General features: G+C 39.8%; 2 protein-coding genes across 2 annotated transcripts in view; one reads left to right on the forward strand and one right to left on the reverse strand.

Annotated features, from left to right (window-relative positions):
• Nucleotides 1-265: 265 nt before the first annotated feature.
• On the reverse strand, nucleotides 266-27,881 carry LOC133544971 (activin receptor type-1B-like). Its single transcript, XM_061890237.1, has 9 exons — nucleotides 27,690-27,881; nucleotides 24,605-24,850; nucleotides 20,728-20,994; nucleotides 17,232-17,462; nucleotides 9,410-9,577; nucleotides 5,960-6,116; nucleotides 5,770-5,894; nucleotides 5,574-5,704; nucleotides 266-1,284 (listed from the first exon to the last, which is right to left on the reverse strand). The coding sequence occupies exons 1-9, from the start codon at nucleotides 27,751-27,753 to the stop codon at nucleotides 1,159-1,161; spliced, it is 1,515 nt and encodes a 504-aa protein (XP_061746221.1). The 5' UTR covers nucleotides 27,754-27,881; the 3' UTR covers nucleotides 266-1,158.
• arhgef25b (Rho guanine nucleotide exchange factor (GEF) 25b) overlaps nucleotides 27,406-27,942 on the forward strand; it is an 87,185-nt gene continuing 86,648 nt past the window's right edge. The window contains exons 1-3 of the mRNA XM_061890218.1: nucleotides 27,406-27,539; nucleotides 27,601-27,718; nucleotides 27,809-27,892. The gene's annotated coding sequence lies outside the window, so the exon portion shown is untranslated. The remainder of the gene's footprint in view (nucleotides 27,540-27,600; nucleotides 27,719-27,808; nucleotides 27,893-27,942) is intronic.

Consider the following 27,942-nt stretch of genomic DNA (forward strand, 5'->3'; position numbering starts at 1 on the left):
TACATACATATATATGTATGTGTATAGATACATATTTTACATATATGTAATAGAAATAGTGGGTATATATATATATATATATATATATATATTCTGAAGGCAACCAAGGAATACATCATATTTCCTGTTTCGAAATGTGTCTTTTTGTATGAAACTGCATTAGATGGTCAAGTAAAGAGCAATATGTTGTACAAAAATGCGCCTGTTTTGTGTCGACATGGATGTGCGGTGCTGAAATCAGAAAAAAACCTCGTAGACAACAATATTCTTTGACTCACATCATATTTTACTCATGAGGGCAAGGTGGATTTATATGAAATAGTAGTTTTGGACCAAACACCTCGTCTTTCATTATTGCCATAAAGCTCCCAGTCCGTCTCACAGGTACATATCCAGAACTAGATCAGCAGAATTAGTGTTCTATCAGCATGGCTTGCAGACCACTCTTGGGCCGTGCAGAGAGTTCAGTAGTAATGCACGCAAGGTCAGACAAATATAAATACTACTTGTTGAAAGTACATACAGTGAAAGACAAGAGTGCGTGGGTTCCCTGGCGAGGGAGGGTGGGGGTTAACAATTTCAGGTAATTGTAGTGTTGAAAGTAACATTCCACCAACAAAGCTATCAAACAAGCATGTGCTGAGATTACATTTAAAACAATGTGATCATAGAAAGTCTCACTACTATTATTCCTGCTGGGTGACAACATGTTGTGTACTGAGAGTCTCCACTGCACTCCCAGACCTGAAGAAGGCTCACCTGAGATCTAAAGTGCTCCATGCAAAATGGTCTGAAGAGCTAAATCTCGTTGGACCGGGGTTGCTTTAAAACTCTTTGAGATCTTATAGCACCTTAACTGTTGCTGCTGCCATGGCAACCACCAGACTCTGCAGCATCATCATCATCATTCTTCTAGTGGATTCTTTGCTCCCGAAAACGACAAAAAGATGACTGCCAGTGAACACGGAAATGTAATACATTCACTGTCACCAAGGGGGAGGGGGGGGACCCAGGATGCTTGTGGTGCGGCAGAAAGAGGAACTCGACAGGAAAGGTATTCTGGGTAAACGAGGTAGGGTTTGTCAGGAGAGGCTTTAGAAAACCTTGCAGAGCATTGCACACATTTCTTGTGTGTCCTTAGACAAGAGGGCTCGGTTGTCAGACTTTAATGTCTTCTTTGACACTCAGCTGGGAAAGGCTCTTTTTGATGCGCAGGGCGGTCAGTCGGGCAGCACCGTTGGCATACCAGCACTCCCTCATGATCTTGCCCATAACCCGCAGAGTCTGCAACAAAAAGCAGATTTCATTAAATTAGGACTTTTAAAAAAAAACAACTTTTTACGGTTTGTGTTTTCACCAGAAATGACTGCCGTAAATTCCAGACTATAAGCCGCTACTTATTTTCTACGCTTTGAACACTGCAGCTAGTTTATGGATTTTTCGACACTGAAAAATTGTGTTTGTGCTACGGCGTCATCTTTAGGTGCAGGTGAAGCAGTGTCCTTCTGTTTTAAAGGTAAAGTTCCAATGATAGTCACACACACACACACACACACACACACACACACACACACACACACACACACACACACACACTAGGTGTGGTGAAATTATCCTTTGCATTTGACCCATCAATGTTGATCACCCCCTGGGAGGTGAGGGGAGCAGTGGGCAGCAGCGGTGGCCGCGCTCGGGAATCATTTTGGTGCTTGGACTGGCTTTCAACCAAAAGTATAAGTGCTGTTCCGCCTTCCAGCGGTCCATAGCGTTTTTACTTGTATGCTTTCTTCATGTATCACTCCAAGCAACTTTTGTAAGTTTTACAATATAACTAAAACAATTTATCTTATTAAACTGTCTCAGTTCTGATGTCTGTAGGACTGTTTTCATGCATATTTTCAGTGGCGTAGTGGTTAGAGCAGGGGTGCCCACACTTTTTCTGCAGGCGAGCTACTTTTCAATTGACCAACTCGAGGGGATCTACCTCATTTATATATATCATTTATATTTATTTATTTATGAAAGAGACATTTTTGTAAACAAGTTAAGTGTGTTTAATTATAATACAAGCATGTGTAACACATATAGATGTCTTTCTTTCACAAAGACAAGAATATAAGTTGGTGTATTACCTGATTCTGATGACTTGCATTGATTGGAATCAGACAGTAATGATGATAACGCCCACATTTTCAAATGGAGGAGAAAAAAAGTTGTCCTTTCTGTACAATACCACATGAAAGTGGTTGGTTTTTGGCATCTATTCATCCAGCTTCCATACACTTTACAAGAAAAACATTGGCGGCAAATTCCGTAGCTTGCTTGATTGACATTCACGGCACCCGAGGGTCTTGTGAGATGACGCTGGCTGCTGCCAGTTCATTATTATGAAAAAATGACAGAGAGGAAGGCGAAAAACACTTTTTATTTCAACAGACTTTCGCGCCGTCCCTTCCGTCAAAACTCTAAAGGCCGACTGCACATTTCCTGTCTTCACAATAAAAGCCCTGCTTCATGCTGCCTGCGCTAACAAAATGAGAGTCTCGGAAAGCTGGCGTGCACAAGTGATGTGCACGCCAGCTTTCTGAGGGATCGCTTGTGCACGCCAGTTTTCCGAGACTGTATTTAGTTAGCGCAGGCAGCATGAAGCAGGGCTTTTATTGTGAAGATAGGAAATGTGCAGTCGGCCTTTAGAGTTTTGACGGAAGGTACGGCGCGAGAGTCTGTTGAAATAAAAAGTGTTTCTCGCCTTGCTCTCGGTCATATTTTCATAATAATGATCTTGCAGCAGCCAGCGTCATCTCACAAGACCCTCCGGTACCGTGAATGTCATTTAAGTGACGTCTTGGTGAAGATTGATGATCACTCATTTTTAGGTCTATTTTTTTTAAAAGCCTGGCTGGAGATCGACTGACACACCCCCCGCGGTCGACTGGTAGCTCGCGATCGACGTAATGGGCACCCCTGGGTTAGAATGTCCGCCCTGAGATCGGTAGGTTGTGAGTTCAAACCCCGACCTAGTCATACCAAAGACTATAAAAATGGGACCCGTTACCTCCCTGCTTGGCACTCAGCATTTAGGGTTGGAATTGGGGGTTAAATCACCACAAATGATTCCTGGGCGCGGCATCGCTGCTGCCCAATGCTCCCCTCACCTCCCAGGGGGTGATCAAGGGGATGGGTCAAATGCAGAGAATCATTTCGCCACATCAAGTATGTGTGTGACAATCGTTAGCATCTTTACCATGAATTGATTAACGTGGACCCCGACTTAAACAAGTTGAAAAACTTATTGGGGTGTTACCATTTAGTGGTCAATTGTACGGAATATGTACTGTACTGTGCAATCTACTAATAAAAGTATCAATCAGTATCAATCAAGCTAATTTGCTAACGCTTTTACGTGTGTCTTTGTTCGTATTTTTCACTTACAACGGCATTTTTCCTGTGTTGTTTCACACATTCTCAGTAAATTCACTAGAACGTCACCGTGGAGTTATTGAGTCTGTTTAGCTGTGTGTCTCCATGACGATGACTTCTGTTTTGTTTGATCAGCCGTTTTACTCCGGCGTTACAGACATTGTTTGTAAACAAAGTATGTAAATAAACATTTACAAAATATTTCTGTGTAGATAGCTCATTTCATTGTATGTATATGTGGCTTATAGTCTGCTGGGGCTAGTATATGCAACCATTTTTTTTCTTTTCTCGAAAATTTAGGGGGGTTGGCTTATAGCCCGGCGCGCCCTATAATCTGGAAAATACGGTTAAATTAAAAAAAGAAAATACGGTTATGAATAACTGCTGTATTGCACCAAGGTACTATATGACAGAACTAAATGTTGTCATCATAAGCTATGTTCACACTGCAGGTCAATTCCTTTTTTTAATGGTAACTACCATTCTGAATGTGTCCTATTTCGACCCAGGCCTCTGTTGTATGTGGAAATAAATCAGACATGTATTCCATGCACTGATGGCTCTTTGAGAGAAGGTGGATTTTAAAGGCCTACTGAAAGCCACTACTAGCGACCACGCAGTCTGATAGTTTATATATCAATGATGAAATATTAACATTGCAACACATGCCAATACGGCCGCTTTAGTTTACTAAATTGCAATTTTAAATTTCCCGCGAGGTATCCTGTTGAAAACGTCGCGGAATGATGACGCTTATGTTGACGCGTGCTTGTAAGGTTGTTGGTTGGAGCGGACATGTTCTCCCAGCACCACTCACGGCTAAAAGTAGTCTGTTTTCATCGCATAATTACACAGTATTTTGGACTTCTGTGTTGCTGAATCTTTTGCAATTTGTTCAATTAATAATGGAGACTATAAAGAAGAATGCTGTTGGTGGATTGCAGCTGCCTTTAGCGACCGAAACACAGCCGGTGTTTCTTTGTTTGTTGTGAAGCTTTAACACAGAGCGGTCAAGCGAACATGTTTCTCTACGTCAACCGGCAAGTTTTTGGATGGGAAAATTGTGATATTAAGTCAGCTCTTACCGGAGACTTGAGCGGATTATGCGACCTCCTGCAGCTGTCAAAAAGGCAGCTGTGATCTTGACTCCTCCATTGGCTTCTCTCAGAGACACTGGCGGTCACCGCAGCCCTCCGACTTTCAGGTATGACTTTATAATCTCACTAAAACACTATTAATACAGTAAGCAGATAAGGGATTTTCCAGAATTATCCTAGTAAATGTGTTGAATAACATCTGAATCGGCATGGCGTAGTGGGTAGAGCGGCCATGCCAGAAACCTGAGGGTTGCAGTTTCGCTTCCCACCTATTGACATCCAAATCACCGCCGTTGTGTCCTTGGGCAGGACACTTCACCCTTTGCCCCCGGTGCCGCTCACACTGGTGAATGAATGATGAATGAATGATAGGTGGTGGTCGGAGGGGCCGTAGGCGCAAACTGGCAGCCACGCTTCCGTCAGTCTACCCCAGGGCAGCTGTGGCTACTGATGTAGCTTACCACCACCAGGTGTGAATGAATGATGGGTTCCCACTTCTCTGTGAGCGCTTTGAGTATCTAACAATAGAAAAGCGCGATATAAATCTAATCCATTATTATTATTATTATTGAACCGCTCCCACTGCCGTCGTCTTTTCTTTTTTTAGTGCTTTTAATTTTCCTCATCCACAAATCTTTCATCCTCACTCAAATTAATGGGGGAAATCGTCGCTTTCTCGGTCCGAATCACTCTTGCTGCTGGTGGCCATGATTATAAACAATGTTCAGATGTGAGGAGCTCCACAACCCGTGACGTCACGCGCACATCGTCTGCTACTTCCGGTACAGGCCAGGCTTTTTTATTAGCGGCCAAAAGCTGCAAACTTTATCGTCCATGTTCTCTACTAAATCCTTTCAGCAAAAATATGGCAATATTGCAAAATGATCAAGTATGACACATAGAATGGACCTGCTATCCCCGTTTAAATAAAATCTCAGTTCAGTAGGCCTTTAAGATGTCCCTTTTCAAAAGACTGGATCATTATCTTTCTTTTTATTTAATCAAGGGAAGGAAAGGACGACAGTGTGAAGGTAGTAGCTATATTCATGCGGTTACCTCATGGCTCTGCCACCAGTTGGAGATGTCTGGTCGTATCTTTTGCTCGCACACCACCTTCTTCATCTCGTCCACCGAGGGGTCGGAGGGCACCAGGTCGTAGTATGGCAGCTGATATTCCTGGTGGACACCTGCGGGCGCACAGGGCGTGGCCAGAGTCGGCATCAGCGCATGAATAACGTGAGTGAGGACCCACCTCCGCTGTTGCAGCGCCGTGCCATCTCCCAATAGACCAGACCCAAAGCGTAGATGTCGGCACACTTGAAGGAGTCGAAGTGCGTCATGTTGATGCTCTCGTCCAGGACCTCCGGGGCCATGTACCTGTGGAGAGAGAGGCCAAATGTCACCCTTTTTGAAAGTCATTTCTCTCTTTGCCGCTGACACACCTCTTGGTTCCCACTCGCTGGTTGGGGGCCATGTCGATGGTGTCTGTGATGGCGTCGTGACGGACCGCCAAACCCAGGTCGGCAATGGCACAGGTGCAGTTCTTCTTCACCAGGATGTTCTTGGACTTCAAGTCTCGGTGTGCGATGCCAGGCTTTCCTGCAAAGACGAGGTGATAATACCGCTTGTCCTCATTTGGGTCACAGGTGAGCTGAAACCTGTCTCACAACCATTCACACTTACTTAAAGCACAGATGACGCATCTGACCCATGACATCATGGAAATAATATGCACAAATTTATCTTTCCTTACTAATTGTATTAAACATATCTGATGAATACAATTACCGTATTTTTCTAACTATACAGTGGGGCAAAAAAGTATTTAGTCAGCCACCGATTGTGCAAGTTCTCCCACTTAAAATGATAACAGAGTTCTGTAATTTTCATCATAGGTACACTTCAACTGTGAGAGACAGAATGTGAAAAAAAAATCCAGGAATTCACATTGTCGGAATTTTAAAGAATTTATTTGTAAATTACAGTGGAAAATAAATATTTGGTCAACCATTCAAAGCTCTCACTGATGGAAGGAGGTTTTGGCTGAAAATCTCACGATACATGGCCCCATTCATTCTTTCCTTAACACGGATCAATCGTCCTGTCCCCTTAGTAGAAAAATAGCCCCAAACCATGATGTTTCCACCCCCATGCTTCACAGTAGGTTTGGTGTTCTTGGGATGCGACTCAGTATTCTTCTTCCTCCAAACACGACGAGTTGAGTTCATACCAAAAAGTTCTATTTTGGTTTTATCTGACCACATGACATTCTCCCAATCCTCTGCTGTATCATCCATGTATCCATTTTGGTATAAACTCAACTCGTCATGTTTGGAGGAAGAAAAATACTGAGTTGCATCCCAAGAACACCATATCTACTGTGAAGCAGCTTTGGGGCTGTTTTTCTGCTAAGGCATGGGTGTCAAACTCGGGCCCGCGGGCCAAATTTGGCCCACCGTATAATTTAATTTGGCGCTTGAGGCAATATCAAAAGTAACATTAGAGCTGGCCCGCCGCTGTAACACCGCATTCACTGCTAATACTCTTACTTGCCAACCCTCCAGATTTTCCCGGAAGACTCCCAAAGTACAGTGCGCCTCCCAAATTTCATCCCGGACCAAAATATTGGGGGTGGGCCTTAAAGGCATTGCCTTTGGCGTTCTCTACAACCTGTCGCCACGTCCACCTTTCCTCCATACAAACAGCGTGCCGTCCCTGTCACATAATATACGCGGCTTATACACTCAAGTGAATGCAAAGCGTACTTTGTCAACAGCCATACAGGTCACACTGAGGGTGGCCGTATAAACAACTTTAACACTGTTAAATATATGCGCCACACTGTGAACCCACACCAAACAAGAATGACAAACACATTTCGCACCTAAACACAACAGAACAAATACCCAGAACCCCTTGCAGCACTACCTCTTCCAAACTCTCCAAACCCCGTCCACCTCAACCCCGCCGCCGAAAAGAGGCATTCAATTTTTATTTAAATTTTGATATGCCATTTATATTTTTTGATTATTATTATTATTTGAAACTCGATTGTGCATGTCACTATAAAGTTATATAAGCCTTGCTTGTTCAATATTCAATGCAAAACTTGTTTGGGTCCCTATTAAAAGGTTCATTTGTTCAACCTCTGCCCGCGGCTTTGTTCGGTTTTAAATTTTGGCCCACTCTGTATTTGAGTTTGACACCCCTGTGCTAAGGGGACAGGACGATTGATCCGTGTTAAGGAAAGAATGAATCGTGAGATTTTGAGCCAAAACCTCCTTCCAATAGTGAGAGCTTTGAATGGTTGACCACCATAATTTACAAATAAATTATTTAAAGTTCCTACAATGTGAATTCTTGGATTTTTTTTCACATTCTGTCTCTCACAGTTGAAGTGTACCTATGATGACAATTACAGACCTCTGTCATCATTTTAAGTGGGAGAACTTGCACAATCGGTGGCTGACTAAATACTTTTTTGGCCCACTGTAAGTCGCAGTTTGTGGCTGGAGATAGGGAAGTCTGGGCTTCCCTGCTTAGGCTGCTGCCCCCGCGACCCGACCTCGGATAAGCGGAAGATGATGGATGGATGGATGGATGGATGGAAGTCGCAGTTTTTTTCATAGTTTGGCCGAGGTTGCGACTTATACTCAGGAACGACTTAGGTGTGAAATTATTAACACATTACCGTAAAATATCAAATAATATTATTTAGCTCATTCACGTAAGAGACTAGACTAATAAGATTTCATGGGATTTATGGATTAGGAGTGACAGATTGTTTGGTAAAGGTATATCATGTTCTATATGTTATAGTTATTTGAATGACTCTTACCATAATATGTTAGGTTAACATACCAGGCACCTTCTCAGTTGGTTATTTATGCCTCATATAAAGTACACTTATTCAGCCTGTTGTTCACTATTCTTTATTTTAAATTACCTTTCAAATGTCTATTCTTGGTGTTGGGTTTTATCAAATAAATTCCCCCCCAAAAAATGCGACCTATATATGTTTTTTTCCTTCTTTATTATGCATTTTCGGCATGTGCGACTTATACTCCGGAGCGACTTATACTCCGAAAAGTACAGTACTGATATTTTGACAGAAATAAAAATGTGCTGCATGCAATTGCATATATTTTACATATTTTACACACATAGGCATTATATAATAATGCCTATGTGTCAAAGTCAAGGCCTGAATGAATGATCTATGGCCCCAGGGATAAATAAATGGGTTGTACTTGTATAGCGCTTTTCTACCTTCAAGGTACTCAAAGCGCTTTGACACTACTTCCACATTTACCCATTCACACACACTGATGGAGGGAGCTGCCATGCAAGGCGCTAACCAGCACCCATCAGGAGCAAGGGTGAAGTGTCTTGCTCAGGACACAACGGACGTGACGAGGTTGGTCCTAAGTGGGGATTGAAGGATTGAACCAGGGACCCTCGGGTTGCGCACGGCCACTCTACCACTGCGCCAATTTGATTAGTATTAGAAGCGGCCCACAGGCCACAGCCACCCGCTGCTGATTTGCATGCACCAATACTCCCATCAGTGTTAGCGCTAGGAATTTTCAAAATGGGACCCCGTCAAGTCATAAAAATGGGGTCCCACAGTAAATATTTGGGTTCTCACTTATTTGTAAGCATTTTGAAAACATGATGAATGTATGCATTATCCTGTTACATCTCACATTCTATATTGTGTTTTGGAACAAGGTTGTCAAACATTATTTTGCATAATAGGTCCCCTTTAAATAAGGTGTTGATATTGTCAATAGCACTCACCATAAATGATTTGAAAAATGTAGTTAATACATGTGATCGGTGTCGGATGATGGATACCCGAATGTGCACATGCAGATAGCAAGGGAGTTCACCTTGTGTTCCGAGTATCTCCATGTGCAGATGTGCCAGGCCGCTGGCAGCCGTCAGGGCCAGTTTGATCATTCCTTCCGACGTGACGGCGTAGCGGTTGAGGTAGTCAAACAGGGAGCCGTGCTCGTGGTAGTCTGACACCAACCACAGCTGAGTCCACGTGCCGTTGTCTACGCGAAGAGAGATCACATCATCTTCAAACTCATGTTTGGTTTTTACAATAATAATAAGGGGTGTCGAAAAAAAAAAATCAATTTTTGAATGAATGCCGATTATTATTTGTAATGATTCTTAATTAATTAAAAAAAAAAAAAAAAGTAATTTGTCCTGTCCATTAACGCAGGAAAATCATATTGTTGATGTAGATCAGGGGTGCCCACACTTTTTCTGCAGGCGAGCTACTTTTCAATTGACCAACTCGAGGGGATCTACCTCATTTATATATATCATTTATATTTATTTATTTATGAAAGAGACATTTTTGTAAACAAGTTAAATGTGTTTAATGATAATACAAGCATGTGTAACACATATAGATGTCTTTTTTTCACGAAGACAAGAATATAAGTTGGTGTATTACCTGATTCTGATGACTTGCATTGATTGGAATCAGACAGTAATGATGATAACGCCCACATTTTCAAATGGAGGAGAAAAAAAGTTGTCCTTTCTGTACAATACCACATGAAAGTGGTTGGTTTTTGGCATCTATTCATCCAGCTTCCATACACTTTACAAGAAAAACATTGGCGGCAAATTCCGTAGCTTGCTTGATTGACATTCACGGCCCCCGAGGGTCTTGTGGGATGACGCTGGCTGCTGCCAGTTCATTATTATGAAAAAATGACAGAGAGGAAGGCGAGAAACACTTTTTATTTCAACAGACTTTCACGCCGTCCCTTCCGTCAAAACTCTAAAGGCCGACTGCACATTTCCTATCTTCACAATAAAAGCCCTGCTTCATGCTGCCTGCGCTAACAAAATAAGAGTCTCGGAAAGCTGGCGTGCACAAGTGATGTGCACGCCAGCTTTCTGAGGGATCGCTTGTGCACGCCAGTTTTCCGAGACTCTGTATTTAGTTAGCGCAGGCAGCATGAAGCAGGGCTTTTATTGTGAAGATAGGAAATGTGCAGTCGGCCTGTAGAGTTTTGACGGAAGGTACGGCGCGAGAGTCTGTTGAAATAAAAAGTGTTTCTCGCCTTCCTCTCGGTCATATTTTAATAACAATGATCTTGCAGCAGCCAGCGTCATCTCACAAGACCCTCCGGTACCGTGAATGTCATTTAAGTGACGTCTTGGTGAAGATTGATGATCACTAATTTTTAGGTTTTTTTTTTTTAAAAGCCTGGCTCGAGATCGACTGACACACCCCCCGCGGTCGACTGGTAGCTCGCGGTCGACTAGTAGCTCGCGATCGACGTAATGGGCACCCCTGGAGTAGATGATCATTGCTGCTGTACAGATTCACTTTAGCAAAGAAAAGTGTTCACCATTTTTGTATTTGACTTTATTAAATGTTTGGCTAGCATTTTATTAAAAAAAACCCACTTTTCTTTTAAATAATATAAAAACTATTTCAGAGATGTTTCTTTATTGTATGGAAGAATGTACGTTAATCATAGAACTGGCCCCCAATGTTTTTTTTTTTATTTTAAGTATTGATTTTAAAGCAAGAATTGGTTTGAATCGAGAATCAATTCTGAATCTAATCGAATTATGTGGTGACCAAAGATTACCAGCTCTAATAATAATACTGTTAGCCTGCACGATAAAATAATGTTTTATTTATAAAGGTGTCTTCCTGCATATAGGTCAGATTTTAGATTTATATACAATTTAAAATACCTTGAACACTTGAAAAAATATAATTTTCTGCTTGTTCCTGCTTCCTAAAATTGAACTTCACTATATATATATATATATATATATATATATATGTGGGAAAAATCACAAGACTACTTCATCTCTACAGAACTGTTTCATGAGGGGTTCCCTCAATCGTCAGGAGATTTTAATGGAAGCTTTCACATACAATGGTTTATATAGGGCACAGAGTGGGTGTGTACAGGTTGGCGTAGGGGCGTGGTGATTGGCTCATGTGTTACTACCTAAGAGGTGTTTCCGTCTGTGACGGCATGCTGATATGATTTCACTGCGCTTGTTGAGTGATGACAGGTCTGGGTGATAAATAATAAACAGTTTCTCTTTTAACCCATGCTTAAAAGAGAAACGGTTTATTATATATCACCCAGACCTGGGTGATATATAATAACCTATGCTTTTAACCTATGCTTAAAAGAGAAACTGTTTATTATATATCACCCAGACCTGTCATCACTCAACAAAAGCAGTGAAATCATATCAGCATGCCGTCACAGACGGAAACACCTCCTAGGTAACACATGAGCCAATCACCACGCCCCTACGCCTGCCTGTACCTACCCACTCTGTGGCCTATATAAACCATTGTATGTGAATGCTTCCATTAAAATCTCCTGACGATTGAGGGAACCCCTCATGAAACAGTTCTGTAGAGATGAAGTAGTCTTGTGATTTTTCCCACACCTACATATTGCGCTCTACCACGGTATCGAGCACTATTCTCTCTATATATATATATATATATATATATATCACCAATACGATTCCCGAGCGCGGCCACTGTTCCTGCTCACTGCTCCCTTCACCTCCCAGGGGGTAACTAGAGGATGGGTCAAACGCAGAGAGTAATTTCACCACACCTAGCGTGTGTGTGACTATCAGTGGTACTTAAATAAATATATATATATATATATATATTTTTTTTTTGGTCAAAGTTTTCACTCAGTGCTGTTACCCTGCCTAACACATTATCGCCTCTGAAGAATGTGGACTATTCCATGCGGTGCTTCTCAATTTTTATCTTTTACGCCTTGCCCAGGAAGAGGAAAACAATTTGCGCCCTTCATTCCCCGAAGCTACTATCAATAGTATAATTTTTCTATAAAATCGTTTTAAGTACACCTCTGCATAACATTGTAGATCAACTTGCAACAAAGAATAACTTTAATAATGTGTGTAGTCTGTAACAGAAAATATTTAAAGTGCATCAATTTGCCAGAAAAAAAAGTATAATTTTTTTGACTGACTTGAACCATTTGATGCTGAAAAAATTAAATAAAAATAAACACTAAGTTCAAATTGATCAGCAATATTAACTCAGATGCACAATATATAAAACACTTCAAGCTTCAAAACAATTAATAAAACATTCATTACTGATTTATTTTTAAATCAAAATGAAGAAGTAAGACTTAATGGCTACTATAAGCACATATTGTAGTGGGCAGCTTTTCGAAGTGGGGTTTAAAGTACGGTACTGCATGATACTGATAAAGCATGTTGCCCATGGTCACACACGCCCACCCTGGCATGGTTGGAGAAGGACGGGTCTACAGGAAGTTGCATCATTCACATCCTCCGCAGGCCAGGTGAAGAACAAAAGTAAGTTCACTTGATTCATTCCAAGATGGCGGCGCCCGGACGGGCTGCGCTCTCGAGGAGCTCCTGCTAAAGATGGAACATTTGGCAGAAATACCGGACAATTCCACAAACTTTATGGCTGGCTCACATCGTGGTCACTCCGTGATCACGTACGACCGCCAGACACTTCTGGATGTGGACATATCGGGCCGTTTTGGACTGATAGACACTTGCGCGCTAGACTTGCTAACTAGCATGGGAATACATCGGCGGCTACATCCAGCGGCCCGTGAAGCAGGGGAGTCTAGTAGCAGCGGGGGCCGTCTACGGAGCAGACGCCAGCGGTGTGATCGGAAACGCGGATGCCGAGCGGGGCTAAAAACAAAGCAGAAGGCTAATCCCCACAGAACACCACTTTCCTCCATCCCGAAGACGGATTTAGATGGAAAATGCGAGACTACTGGTCTGGGTAAGGAGTCAGTTAAATTAGAACAAGTTTTTTCTGCTTTGAGTGTTTCAGAGTTGGACATGTGTTTTACTGAGGTGGCTAACTATGATGCGTGCAGTTAATCTAAGCAACAAACAAACAATCGGAAAATCCCCGTTACTGAGGTGGCTAACCATGATGCGTGCAGTTTATCAAAGCAACAAACAAACAATCGGAAAATCCCCGTTACTGAGGTGGCTAACCATGATGCGTGCAGTTTATCAAAGCAACAATCAAACAATCGGAAAATTCCTGTCGTATCAATTCCTAGATATGGTCGTAACTATACTAAATGCACTGGGCATAATAAACACAACATTATTAATATTGCTACTACGGATAATTTGATCAAAAACTCCCTAAAACAGCCCACTACCTATAATATAGGTTTTTTAAACATAAGATCATTGTCTCCCAAAACGTTGTTAGTTAATGATATTATCAGAGACAACAATCTTAACGTCATCGGTCTCAGCGAAACCTGGCTTAAACCAAACGACTTTTTTGCGCTAAATGAGGCATGTCCTCCTAACTTTACACATGCGCATATTGCCCGTCCGCTCAAAAGGGGTGGGGGGGTCGCACTAATATACAACGAAAACTTTAACCTTAGTCCTAACATAAATAATAAATATAAATCGTTTGAGGTGCTTACTATGAGGTCTGTCACACCGCTGCCTCTACACCTGGCTGTTATCTACCGCCCCCCAGGGCCCTATTCGGACTTTATTAATGAATTCTCAGAGTTCGTTGCTGATCTAGTGACACACGCCGATAATATAATCATAATGGGGGACTTTAATATCCATATGAATACCCCATCGGACCCACCGTGCGTAGCGCTCCAGACTGTAATTGGTAGCTGTGGTCTCACACAAATAATAAATGAACCCACGCATCGCAACGGTAATACGATAGACCTAGTGCTTGTCAGGGGCATCACCGTTTCCAAAGTTACGATACTCCCGTATACTAAAGTATTGTCCGATCATTACCTTATAAAATTCGAGGTTCAGACGCATGTTCGTCAAACTAATAATAATAATAACTGCTATAGCAGCCGCAACATTAATACAGCCACAACGACAACTCTTGCTGACCTACTGCCCTCGGTAATGGCACCATTCCCAAAGTATGTGGGCTCTATTGATAACCTCACTAACAACTTTAACGACGCCCTGCGCGAAACCATTGATAACATAGCACTGCTAAAGTTAAAAAAGGCTCCAAAAAGCGCACCCCGTGGTTTACAGAAGAAACTAGAGCTCAGAAATTATTATGCAGAAAGCTGGAACGCAAATGGCGCACGACTAAACTTGAGGTGCACCATCAAGCATGGAGTGATGGTTTAATAACTTATAAACGCATGCTTACCTTAGCTAAAGCTAAATATTACTCAAATCTCATCCACCGTAATAAAAACGATCCTAAATTTTTGTTTAGTACGGTAGCATCGCTAACCCAACAAGGGACTCCTTCTCGTAGCTTAACCCACTCAGCTGATGACTTTATGCAATTCTTTAGTAAGAAAATTGAAGTCATTAGAAAGGAGATTAAAGACAATGCGTCCCAGCTACAACGGAGTTCTATTAACACTGACACGATTGTATATACGGCGGATACTGCCCTCCAAAATAGTTTCTCTCGTTTTGAGGAAATAACATTAGAGGAATTGTTACAACGTGTAAATGAAATAAAACAGACAACATGTTTACTTGACCCTCTTCCTGGGAAACTGATCAAGGAACTCTTTGTATTATTAGGTCCATCAGTGCTAAATATTATAAACTTATCACTCTCCTCGGGCACTGTTCCCCTAGCATTCAAAAAAGCGGTTATTCATCCTCTTCTTAAAAGACCTAACCTCGATCCTGACCTCATGGTAAATTACCGACCGGTGTCTCACCTTCCCTTTATTTCAAAAATCCTTGAAAAAATTGTTGCGGAGCAGTTAAATGAACACTTAGCGTCTAACAATCTATGTGAAACCTTTCAATCCGGTTTCAGGGCAAATCACTCGACGGAGACAGCCCTCGCAAAAATGACTAATGATCTATTGCTAACGATGGATTCTGATGCGTCATCTATGTTGCTGCTCCTCGATCTTAGCGCTGCTTTCGATACCGTCGATCATAATATTTTATTAGAACGTATCAAAACACGAATTGGTATGTCAGACTTAGCCCTGTCTTGGTTTAACTCTTATCTTACTGATAGGATGCAGTGTGTCTCCCATAACAATGTGACCTCGGACTACGTTAAGGTAACGTGTGGAGTTCCCCAGGGTTCGGTCCTTGGCCCTGCACTCTTCAGCATCTACATGCTGCCGCTAGGTGACATCATACGCAAATACGGTGTTAGCTTTCACTGTTATGCTGATGACACCCAACTCTACATGCCCCTAAAGCTGACCAACACGCCGGATTGTAGTCAGCTGGAGGCGTGTCTTGATGAAATTAAACAATGGATGTCCGCTAACTTTTTGCAACTCAACGCCAAAAAAACGGAAATGCTGATTATCGGTCCTGCTAGACACCGAACTATATTTAATAATACAACTCTAACATTTGACAACCAAACAATTAAACAAGGCGACACGGTAAAGAATCTGGGTATTATCTTCGACCCAACTCTCTCCTTTGAGGCACACATTAAAAGCGTTACTAAAACGGCCTTCTTTCATCTCCGTAACATCGCTAAAATTCGCTCCATTCTGTCCACTAAAGACGCTGAGATCATTATCCATGCGTTTGTTACGTCTCGCCTCGACTACTGTAACGTATTATTTTCGGGTCTCCCCATGTCTAGCATTAAAAGATTACAGTTGGTACAAAATGCGGCTGCTAGACTTTTGACAAGAACAAGAAAGTTTGATCACATTACGCCTGTACTGGCTCACCTGCACTGGCTTCCTGTGCACTTAAGATGTGACTTTAAGGTTTTACTACTTACGTATAAAATACTACACGGTCTAGCTCCATCTTATCTTGCCGATTGTATTGTACCATATGTCCCGGCAAGAAATCTGCGTTCAAAGGATTCCGGCTTATTAGTGATTCCCAAAGCCCAAAAAAAGTCTGCGGGCTATAGAGCATTTTCGGTTCGGGCTCCAGTACTCTGGAATACCCTCCCGGTAACAGTTCGCGATGCCACCTCAGTAGAAGCATTTAAGTCTCACCTTAAAACTCATTTGTATACTCTAGCCTTTAAATAGACTCCCTTTTTAGACCAGTTGATCTGCCGTTTCTTTTCTTTTTCTTCTATGTCCCACTCTCCCGTGTGGAGGGGGTCCGGTCCGATCCGGTGGCCATGTACTGCTTGCCTGTGTATCGGCTGGGGACATCTCTGCGCTGCTGGTCCGCCTACGCTTGGGATGGTTTCCTGCTGGCTCCGCTGTGAACGGGACTCTCGCTGCTGTGTCTTGGATCCTCTTTGGACTGGACTCTCGCGACTGTGTTTTATCCATTGTGGATTGAACTTTCACAGTATCATGTTAGATCCGCTCGACATCCATTGCTTTCCTCCTCTCTAAGGTTCTCATAGTCATCATTGTCACCGACGTCCCACTGGGTCATTATTGTCACCAATGTCCCACTGGGTGTGAGTTTTCCTTGCCCTTATGTGGGCCTACCGAGGATGTCGTGGTGGTTTGTGCAGCCCTTTGAGACACTAGTGATTTAGGGCTATATAAGTAAACATTGATTGATTGATTGATTGATTCTTTTTCCGTATAGTAAATGATATTTCAACTATGGCCGCACAAACCTGTTTCCTAAAAGATTATTTCTAATGTTATTAGTAAAATATATTACTGTAGTGTGCTCAGTGTTAACGGGCCATTACCATAAGTGCCAGAAAAAGAAAGAAGTGTGCACCTTTGTTGTCGGCAGCGATAAAACCCAGGATGTTCTCATGTCGTATCATGATGGTCTGATAGATCTCAGCCTCACGGAACCAGGAGCGCTCTTCTCGGGACGAGAAGATTTTCACCGCCACATCACCGCCCCTCCAACGGCCTCGCCACACCTCGCCGAAACGCCCCTTACCGATGACGTCTTGCAGGACAATTGTTCTTGCGACCGTCCTTTGGACGAACAGAGGCAGGCCTGAACGACACAAAGTAAGAACACCTGAAAGTTGGCATGTGGTTTGTTCCAATATTTGACATAATATTCATGATTAGAAAAACACATCTTCACATAGGACATGTAGTTTGTAATATTTTACTTAATATTCATAATTAGGAAAACACATCTTTACTCATGACATGTTTTTTCTTCAAATATTTGACTTAATATTCATGATTAGAAAAACATCTTCGCATAAGACGTGTTATTTTAGGCTATTTCACTTAATATTCATAATTACAAAAACACATCTCTACTTAAGACATGTGTTTTGTTAAAATATTTGACTTAATATTCATAATTAGGGAAACACATCTTTACTTATGACGTGTTTTGCTAAAATATTTGACTTAATATTCATAATTACGAAAACACATCTTTACTTAAGACATGTATTTTGTTCGAATATTTGACTTAATATTCATAATTAGGAAAACACATCTTTACTTATGACATGTTTTGTTAAAATATTTGACTTAATATTCATAATTAGGAAAACACATCTTTACTTATGACGTGTTTTGTTAAAATATTTGACTTAATATTCATAATTACGAAAACACATCCTTAAGACGTTTTGTAAGAATATTTGACTTAATATTCATAATTAGGAAAACACATCTTTACTCATGACATGTTTTTTCTTTAAATATTTGACTTAATATTCATGATTAGAAAAACATCTTCACATAAGACGTGTTATTTTAGACTATTTCACTTAATATTCATAATTAGGAAAACACATCTTTACTTATGACGTGTTTTGTTAAAATAGTTGACTTAATATTCATAATTACGAAAACACATCTTTACTTAGGACATGTATTTTGTTCGAATATTTGACTTAATATTCATAATTAGGAAAACACATCTTTACTTATGACGTGTTTTGTTAAAATATTTTACTTAATATTCATAATTACGAAAACACATCCTTACTTAAGACGTTTTGTAAGAATATTTGACTTAATATTCATAATTAGGAAAACACATATTTACTCATGACATGTTTCTTCTTCAAATATTTGACTTAATATTCATGATTAGAAAAACATCTTCTCATAAGGCGTGTTATTTTAGACTATTTCACTTAATATTCATAATTAGGAAAACACATCTTTACTTATGACGTGTTTTGGTAAAATAGTTGACTTAATATTCATAATTACGAAAAAACATCCTTACTCAAGAGGTTTTGTAAGAATATTTGACTTAATATTCATAATTAGGAAAACACATCTTTACTCATGACATGTTTTTTCTTCAAATATTTGACTTAGACATGATTAGAAAAACATCTTCACATAAGACGTGTTATTTTAGACTATTTTACTTAATATTCATAATTACAAAAACACATCTTTACTGAAGACATGTATTTTGTTCGAATATTTGACTTAAAATTCATAATTAGGAAAACACATCCTTACTTAAGACGTTTTGTAAGAATATTTGACTTCATATTCATAAATAGGAAAACATCTTTACATAAGAGATGTTTTGTTTGAATATTTCACTTAATATTCATTATTGGTAAAACACATTTTCACATAAGATGTGTTTTGTTAGAATATGTTTAAAAATCATAATTAGAAAAACATCTTCGCATAAGACGTGTTATTTTAGACTATTTCACTTAATGTTCATAATTACAAAAACACATCTTTACTAAAAACTTTTTGTAAGAATATTTGACTACATATTCATAAATAGGAAACATCTTCACGTAAGAGATGTTTTGTTACAATATTTCACTTAATATTCATAATTAGTAAACCAAATTTTCACATAAGACGTGTTTTGTTAGAATATTTGATTGAAAATCATAATTAAAAAAAAATCTTCACATAAGACGTGTTATTTTCGACTATTTCATTTAATATTCACTATTAGAAAAACACATCTTTACCTAAGACGTGTTTTGATCGAATATTTGACTTAATATTCATAATTAGAAAAACAATTTTTTTTCTAAAGACATGTTTTGTTAGAATATTTTACTTCCTATTCATAATTGGGAAAATATCCTCACATGAGATGTTTTGTTCGAATATTTCACTTAATATTCATAATTAGAAAAACACATTTTCACAAAAGCTGTATGTTAGAAAATAAAAAATAAAAAAACATCTTCACATAGGACGTATGTTTTGTTAGAATATTTGACTTAATATTCATAATTATGAAAACACCTCTTTACTTATGACATGTGTTTTGTTAAAATATTTGACTTAATATTCATAATTACAAAAACATTTTTTCTGAAGACACGTTTTTTTTTTAGAATATTTGACTTCATATTCATAATTAGGAAAATATCTTCACGTAAGAGATGTTTTGTTACAATATTTCACTTAATATTCATAATTAGTAAACCAAATTTTCACATAAGATGTGTTTAGTTAGAATATTTGATTGAAAATCATAATTTAAAAAAAATCTTCACATAAGACGTGTTATTTTGGACTATTTAACTTAATATTCACTATTAGAAAAACACATATTTACCTAAGATGTGTTTTGATCGAATATTTGACTTAATATTCATAATTACAAAAACATTTTTTTTCCTAAAGACATGTTTTGTTAGAATATTTTACTTCCTATTCATAATTAGGAAAATATCCTCACATGAGATGTTTTGTTCGAATATTTCACTTAATATTCATAATTACAAAAACACATTTTCACAAAAGATGTATGTTAGAAAATAAAAAATAAAAAAACATCTTCACATAGGACGTGTTATTTCAGAGTATTTCACTTAATATTCATAATTTAAAAAAACATATCTTTACTTCAGATGTGTTTTGTTACAATATTTGACTGGAAATTCATAATTAGGAAAACAAATCTCCACATAAGACGTGTGATTGGTTAGAATATTTGTCCTGAAATTCATCATTTGGAAAAAAAAAAAACATCTTCACATACAGTTGTAGGCAAGGTTGTATTTTTGCCTCATTCTTGTGAGAATCCTGCATGTGACCAAAGCATTAAGGAGCGGGACTATCCAGGGCTAGCTGCAGTGTACTCAAACAACCAGCAGGTAGCATCCCTTTCTCTTTTGGACTTATCAGGTCGGTAGCGCATTCTTCACTCACACTTCCAGTGAAAGATGAGGCAAACATACAACTTAGCTACTGTAAGACATGTCTTTTGTCAAAATACTTGACTTGAACTTCAAAAATAGGAAAAACCCGTCCTAAAGAATTTCAGCTTGTAGAGGTATGCTGGGGCTGACCTGAGCCTGAACCAGATGTGGACAGGTCGTAAATGAGGTCTTGCAGTGTCCCGTCGTTAGGCATGTAAAGATTGTCGCAGGAGGGGTCTTCCAGCCCCAGCCTCTGTCTGCGCCCGCAGGCCCGGCGCTGGCGTTGACACATGAAGACGCCCACCAGCAGCAGTAAACAAAGCAGCAGGAGCGGCCCCGCGATCACGGCGACCAGTTCCACCGGCCCCCACGGCCCACCTGGGCCCGAACCACCCCCGGGGGCCGACTGAGTGGTCACTGAGGGAGAGACATAGGGGAGGGGGGTTAGTGTGCGGAATGCGAAACTAGTTTAACACCAGCACAGCAGGTCGAAACAAGAGCACAAAGTCATAACAACTATTGACATTTTTACGTTGGATTGAAAAGGAATGCTGAACAGGACCAAACCTCACCTGGAAAATGACCTGACGTTCACGCTCAAGCACTCATAACACTCTCTCTGCAATTTTCCATGTCAACAAAGCATCATGGGCTTCACGATGGCAGAAGGGTTAGTGCGTCTGCCTCACAGTACGAAGTTCCTGCAGTCCTGGGTTCAAATCCAGGCTTGGGATCTTTCTGTGTAGAGTTTGCATGTTCTCCCCGTGAATGCGTGGGTTCCCTCCGGGTACTCCGGCTTCCTCCCACTTCCAAAGACATGCACCTGGGGATAGGTTGATTGGCAACACTAAATTGGCCCTTGAGTGTGAATGTTGTCTGTCTATCTGTGTTGGCCCTGCGATGAGATGGCGACTTGTCCAGGGTGTACCCCGCCTTCCGCCCGATTGTAGCTGAGATAGGCGCCAGCGCCCCCCGCCACCCCAAAAGGGAATAAGCGGTAGAACATGGATGGAACAAAGCATCATAGAAATCACTCTAAAGTTCCACTTTTAAAAATGCCCTAGCTCGATGCTAATTTACATTAGATATGCCACACAAATGCTACTGATTAGCATTAGTGATTTTACATGGCTATCAACATCTTCAAATTTGGTAATGAAAACTACAACTAAAATGTATACAGGGCCGTGAGATTATTCAAATTTTAAGTTTGACTCCGATTATGGCTTAAAATCGGTGTTAATTTTGACAGCAAAATTTGATTTAGTTTTAGACTAAATAGTCTTTTGACTAAAATGTAATTTAGTTTTAGTAATAATTTAGTTATTTAAATTGTTTTAGTTGACGAAATATCATAAGATTATAGTCGACGAAAACTACAGTAGCTTTAGTCGACTAAAGCAGGGGTCGGGAACCTTTTTGGCTGAGAGAGCCATACAAGCCAAATATTTTTATAAGTATTTCCGTGAGAGCCATTATCATTTATTTATTTTTTAACACTGAATACAACTATATGCGTGCATTTTTAAGAAAGACCAACATTTTTAGAGTATAATAAGTCTCTTATTCTTTTTAATAACATTGTTATTCTGAGGCTAACCAAAAATAATTAAAATACTTCTTACCATTACCAATAATGACTTCTTGAACAGGTGCAGTAGAAACCGGATGGATGGATGAAAATGCATGAGAATGTCTTATATTTTGAACGTTATTTTTGACACTGTGATTACCAGTGGAATTATTCATTACTTATCGTGTTAAGCAATGTCAGCTAAGATTTATCTGAGAGCCAGATGCAGTCATCAAAAGAGCCACATCTGGCTCTAGAGCCATAGGTTCCCTACCCCTGGACTAAAGGGTAATATGTAAACTTTCCCTTCAATTTCTGAAAGTCAAAGCAAAACAGCGGAAAAATCTCTGATACAAGTCGTATTTTGATGAAAATCACGTCTCAAATTTAGTATTTCACCAGTAAGCCGTGTAATAAACGGGATAACGTCGAGTGAGTTGTATGTTGTGGAAAATGCTTACCTGTGTGTGGATTTCGGGGTGATTGGACTGTAAATGTCGCTTCAAGTTTGTTGTGTTTTTCCCCGTAATCCTCGCGCTGCATTTCTTACACTACCTCTTGTTATCTTTGACGTCAAATATAAAATTTCCCCATATGTCCTCTCTCCTCTTCCTCCCCGGCGTTGACATGTTTGTTGTCTTCTGCAGTCTCAAATGCAAACTACGTTTACGTAACTTCCTTACCACGTCGCTCTGATTGGTTCTCTTCCCAACTCCTCCCGCCTCTTCCTAACGAAATGAGTTCCGATTGAATCTCGTCTCTGGCAGACATTTTCGTCCCGTTTTTATCCGTTGACGAATATGTCAGTACACCTCGTCATCGCCTTAGTCCACGTAAATTATTTTTATTTAGTCATTGTCTCGTTTTAGTCAGAAAAAAAAGGTCGTTGACGATAACTATGACGAACATTTTTCGTCAACAAAATTAACTGCTTCAAATGATCATAAAAATATGGGGCGCACAATGTGCATGCAAATATCGGCGCCTGTAACAGTGAAATTGATGTGCAGTGAAAGCACTGGGAATTGATATCGTGTTTAAATGTGAAAGGCGGCCATCCCTACTTGCCAGATATTTAGACTATAATGCAGAGGTGGGTAGAGTAGCCAGAAATTGTACTCAAGTAAGAGTACTGTTACTTTAGAGGTGTATTACTCAAGTAAAAGTAAGGAGTAGTCACCCAAATATTTACTTGAGTAAAAGTAAAAAGTATGTTGTGAAAAAACTACTCAAGTACTGAGTAACTGATGAGTAACCTGTTTGTTTAATGATGACGGCAACAAGTAATGTACAAAAACATAAAAATAGCAATGAACAAATTCAGAGCCAGGAATATCGCTTAAGCAACTAAAACAATAATGTACATTAAATAATATATATTTGGTTTTACACTGGTATTGACAAAAAATGTGAAAATTAATTTTACCTTTGCAAGCTCATCATACTATTGGCTAAGTTTTATATTTTAAAACCCGACCTGTTTTTGTGCCTTTAAAAAAGATTTAGAACTCTACATTAAAACACTCTACCTCTAACAACCAAAAAGCTGTGAAAACGATGATGCTGTGTTCCAAATTTAAGTTATTTACTGAGATTGAGTGAGCCTATGGCTTTGCACTTTCTTTATTTTATATATATATTTTTTGCATTATATTTTAGTTACTTTAAATTTACAAGCCCCTGGCGCTGTTTTGTACGGTTTTAATACTGTTTTTTTACTTACTTTGATTATTATTTTTAACTGTTTGTAAAGGTTGAAATTTATAAGTAAATTTTCATAAAAAATGTGCAGTTAATCATGTGACCGCCTGGCTCTGTTTGATTGGTGAAACGGAGTCAAACGTCACCAGTGACTGCATTTGATTGGTGAAACGCAGGCATGCGATAGATCCTACTTTGAAGGTCTGTCTGACTACTTTGAAGGTCTGTCTGACAAACCAAAACAAACAAAGCGTGCCTTAACAGATCGATAAAAATCAGTAGCGAGCTGAATGTAGATAAATGGAGCGTAGTAAAAGTAGCGTTTCTTCTGTATAAATTTACTCAAGTAAAAGTATGTTGCATTAAAACTACTTTTAGAAGTACAATTTATCCCAAAAGTTACTCAAGTAGATGTAACGGAGTAAATGTAGTGTGTTACTACCCACCTCTGCTATAATGACACCAATCAGTGGTTTAAAAAAAAATACCCGCAAGCTGTACACAGATTACTTTTAAGTACGACAAGTATTTGTTATCGTCCCTTGAGAAGACACACTCTTGATAAAATGTTTTTTGTGAGATACCGCACACGTCCAAGACTGCGGCGAGGAAAGTGCAGTCCAGCAAAAAACTAAACAAAAGCAGCTGTCATGACATCATAATTACATAATGGGCAGAATGTGTGTGGGTGCGGGACTTTGTGTCTTTGTTTGTCTGCGGCGTGGACTAAAAAGGGCGTGGGGAGTGTCTCACCGGAGGGTACTTTGAGGTCCATGCTGTTGCAGTAGTCGCTGTAGCAGCACAGGATGTTGACCAGGCCATCTGCACTGAGGCAGTAGAAAGGCTGACCAGGAGGCTCAAGTTTGTCTCTGGTGATGCAAGTGCGAAGGTGCTGCTCCTGGCCGTCCAGGAAGGAGGTGGAGGCCATGCAGGCGCCGTCCGTCTCGCACTGGAAGCCCGTCTTCTCGCACCGGGCTGTGGTGCAGTTGCACCAAAGAGCTGTGGAAATGAATGAATGAATTGAATATATGCCGGGGCTGGTCGGTATGAGACAAAATTCATATCGCGGTATAAATTCATCCTTTCAAGTAGGGCTGGGCAATATGGCCTTTTTTTAATATCTCGATATTTTTAGGCCATATCGCGATACAAGATATATATCTCGATATTTTGCCTTAGCCTTGAATGAACACTTGATGCATATAATCACAGCAGTATGATGATTCTATGTGTCTACATTAAAACATTCTTCTTCATACTGCATTAATATATGCTACTTTTAAACTTTCATGCAGAGAGGGAAATCACAACTAAGTCAATTGAGCAAAAGTGTATTTATTAAACAGTTATTAAGCAGTGGCACAAACATTCATGTCATTTCCAAAACAGAACGTGCAAGATTGTCAGAGACATTTAAAAAAAATCTATGAGTGCACTTTTGTGCATGATGTCACTAAGATGACATACCAAAACAACACTAAAATAAAGTGCACTTTTTGTACAGAACGCCACTACAATAGTTTGAAACAAATAAAGTGCACTTTTGTGCATGATTTTGTGGGCGTGTAGCACCGAATGGAGATGTTGACATGCGGAGTAAGCACTCTTCATTGTCTAGCGGGTGACTTTTCCATTTTCTACAGCTTATTCCCTTTTTGGGGTGGCGGGTGGCGCTGGCGCCTATCTCAGCTACAATCGGGCGGAAGGCGGGGTACACCCTGGACAAGTCGCCACCTCATCGCAGGACTTTTCAAATGATGCTACATATTAGCAGTAATTCTACTTTTTGTAGCAACGCTTTAGCACCACACTTGACAAATTACGGTTGTCTGTTTGACAAAAATAGATGTGGGGAAAAAATAGATTTGAATATGAGTCGCGATTCTCATTCTCTTTTTTAAAATGTTTTTTTTTTTTAATCAATCCAACAAAACAATACACATCAATACCATAACAATGCAATCCAATTCCAAAACCAAACCTGACCCAGCAAGACTCAGAACTGCAATAAACAGAGCAATTGAGAGGAGACACAAACACGACACAGAACAAACCAAAATAAGTGAAACCAAAATGAATATTATCAACAACAGTATCAATATTAGGTATAATTTCAGCATAGCAGTGATTAAAAATCCCTCATTGACATTTATAAAAATAATAAAAAAGAACAATAGTGTCACAGTGGCTTACACTTGTATCACATCTCATAAGCTTGACAACACACTGTGTCCAATGTTTTCACAAAGATAAAATAAGTCATATTTTTGGTTTGTTTAATAGTTAAAACAAATTTATATTATTGCAATCAGTTGATAAAACATTGTCCTTTACAATTACAAAAGCTTTTTAAAAAAAATCTACTACTCTGCTAGCATATCAGCAGACTGGGGTAGATCCAGCTGAAATCTTATGTATTGAATGAATAGAGAATCGTTTTGAATCGGAAAAATATCGTTTTTGAATCGAGAATCGCGTTGAATCGAAAAACATCGATTTATTACCGAATTGCAACCCCAAGAATAGATATTGAATCGAATCGTGGAAAAACCCAAAGATTCACAGCCCTACTTATGAGTGAAGGGCTTTTGGAAAACAGATATATTTTTTTTTTACTATAATTATTAAAAAAATAATAATAATGCATTGAATGAATACAGAATTCTTTTAAATAGGGAAAAAAATGTTTTTGAATTGAGAATCGTGTTGTATTGAAAAAAGAATATCAATTTTGAAACAAATTGTGACCCCCAAGGATCGATATTGAATCGAATTGTGGGACACCCAAAGATTCACAGCCCTAATACATATATAAATGGGTTATACTTGTATAGCGCTTTTCTACCTTCAAGGTACTCAAAGCGCTTTGACACTACTTCCACATTCACCCATTCACACACACATTCACCCACTGATGGAGGGAGCTGCCATGCCAGGCGCTAACCAGCACCCATCAGGAGCAAGGGTGAAGTGTCTTGCTCAGGACACAACGGACGTGACGAGGTTGGTACTAGGTGGGGATTGAACCAGGGACCCTCGGGTTGCGCACGTCCGCTGTGCCACGCCGTCCCATATATAGAACAAATACTTGAAAATATTTACACCCCCCCATCTCCGAAATTCGGAGGTCTCAAGGTTGGCAAGTATGCACACACCCTTCAAATCCTTAAAAGTTTTGGGGCTGTCGCTTGGCAACACAATTTAAACCATATTTTTAGGGGGCCCTTTTGCATTTTTAACCTTTTATTTCACATTTTCCCTGTTTGTTATGATATGTTGTCTCTCTCTGATACAACAAATGTAGCATAGATGTTGTACAAGTGATGACTTTGCACATCTTAGTGTATTATTGTTATTATTAGTGTATTATCTGGACAGTAAACACACTTATATTGTCATAGATGTTGTACTAGTGATGACTTTGTACCTCTTAGTGTATTATTGTTATTATTAGTGTATTATCTGGACAGTAAACACACTTATATTGTCATAGATGTTGTACTAGTGATGCCTTTGCACGTCTTAGTGTATTATTGTTATTATGAGTGTATTATCTGGACAGTAAACACACTTATATTGTCGTTGTTGGTCTCGGGGACATGTTGTGTAACTTATTGACATAACAACTTATCCAACTGATAAGATAATGTTGTTATTACAGTAGAAAACAACAAAGTATCAAGATGAGGTGCGTTCATGTGATTATCTTATCAAATTGTGCTGAAATAACCGAACTATTGTTTATTTAGGTGTGTGACCGGGCTAGCTAAAGCAGCAAGCGGGCGGCTACATCACCACAATGCTCTGCCCTGCGCCACAAAACAAGATCGGGACTCACCTTCACAGCTTCTCCGCAGGACCAGCCAGGTGAGCAGCGCCTGTGACATCCGTGAATGTGCCATAATGATGACATATGTGTCTCCTTTTCCCTCACACGCTGCTTCCACTACATCCTAGCACGTTGGGCTAACCTCAGCTAGTTAGCTGCTAGCCTGCGTTGGATGAGGCTTGGACACGTGACGTAATGATTACGTAATGATGGTCAGTCTCCACCACCACACAACAGTAAACAACATTACACTACTGTACAC

This window comes from Nerophis ophidion, linkage group LG02 (assembly GCF_033978795.1).
Source record: "Nerophis ophidion isolate RoL-2023_Sa linkage group LG02, RoL_Noph_v1.0, whole genome shotgun sequence".
NCBI classification, from domain to species: Eukaryota; Metazoa; Chordata; class Actinopteri; order Syngnathiformes; family Syngnathidae; genus Nerophis; species Nerophis ophidion.

What these genes read in the sequence shown, in the direction of transcription:
- LOC133544971 (XM_061890237.1), bottom strand. Translation starts at nt 27,753, where the DNA reads ATGGCACATTCACGGATGTCACAGGCGCTGCTCACCTGGCTGGTCCTG. An exon ending in CCTGCGGAGAAGCTGTGAAG is followed by an intron (nt 24,851 to 27,689) that starts GTGAGTCCCGAT and finishes TCATTTCCACAG; the next exon opens with CTCTTTGGTGCAACTGCACC. An exon ending in CAGCGAGTGGGAACCAAGAG is followed by an intron (nt 5,895 to 5,959) that starts GTGTGTCAGCGG and finishes CTCTCTCCACAG; the next exon opens with GTACATGGCCCCGGAGGTCC.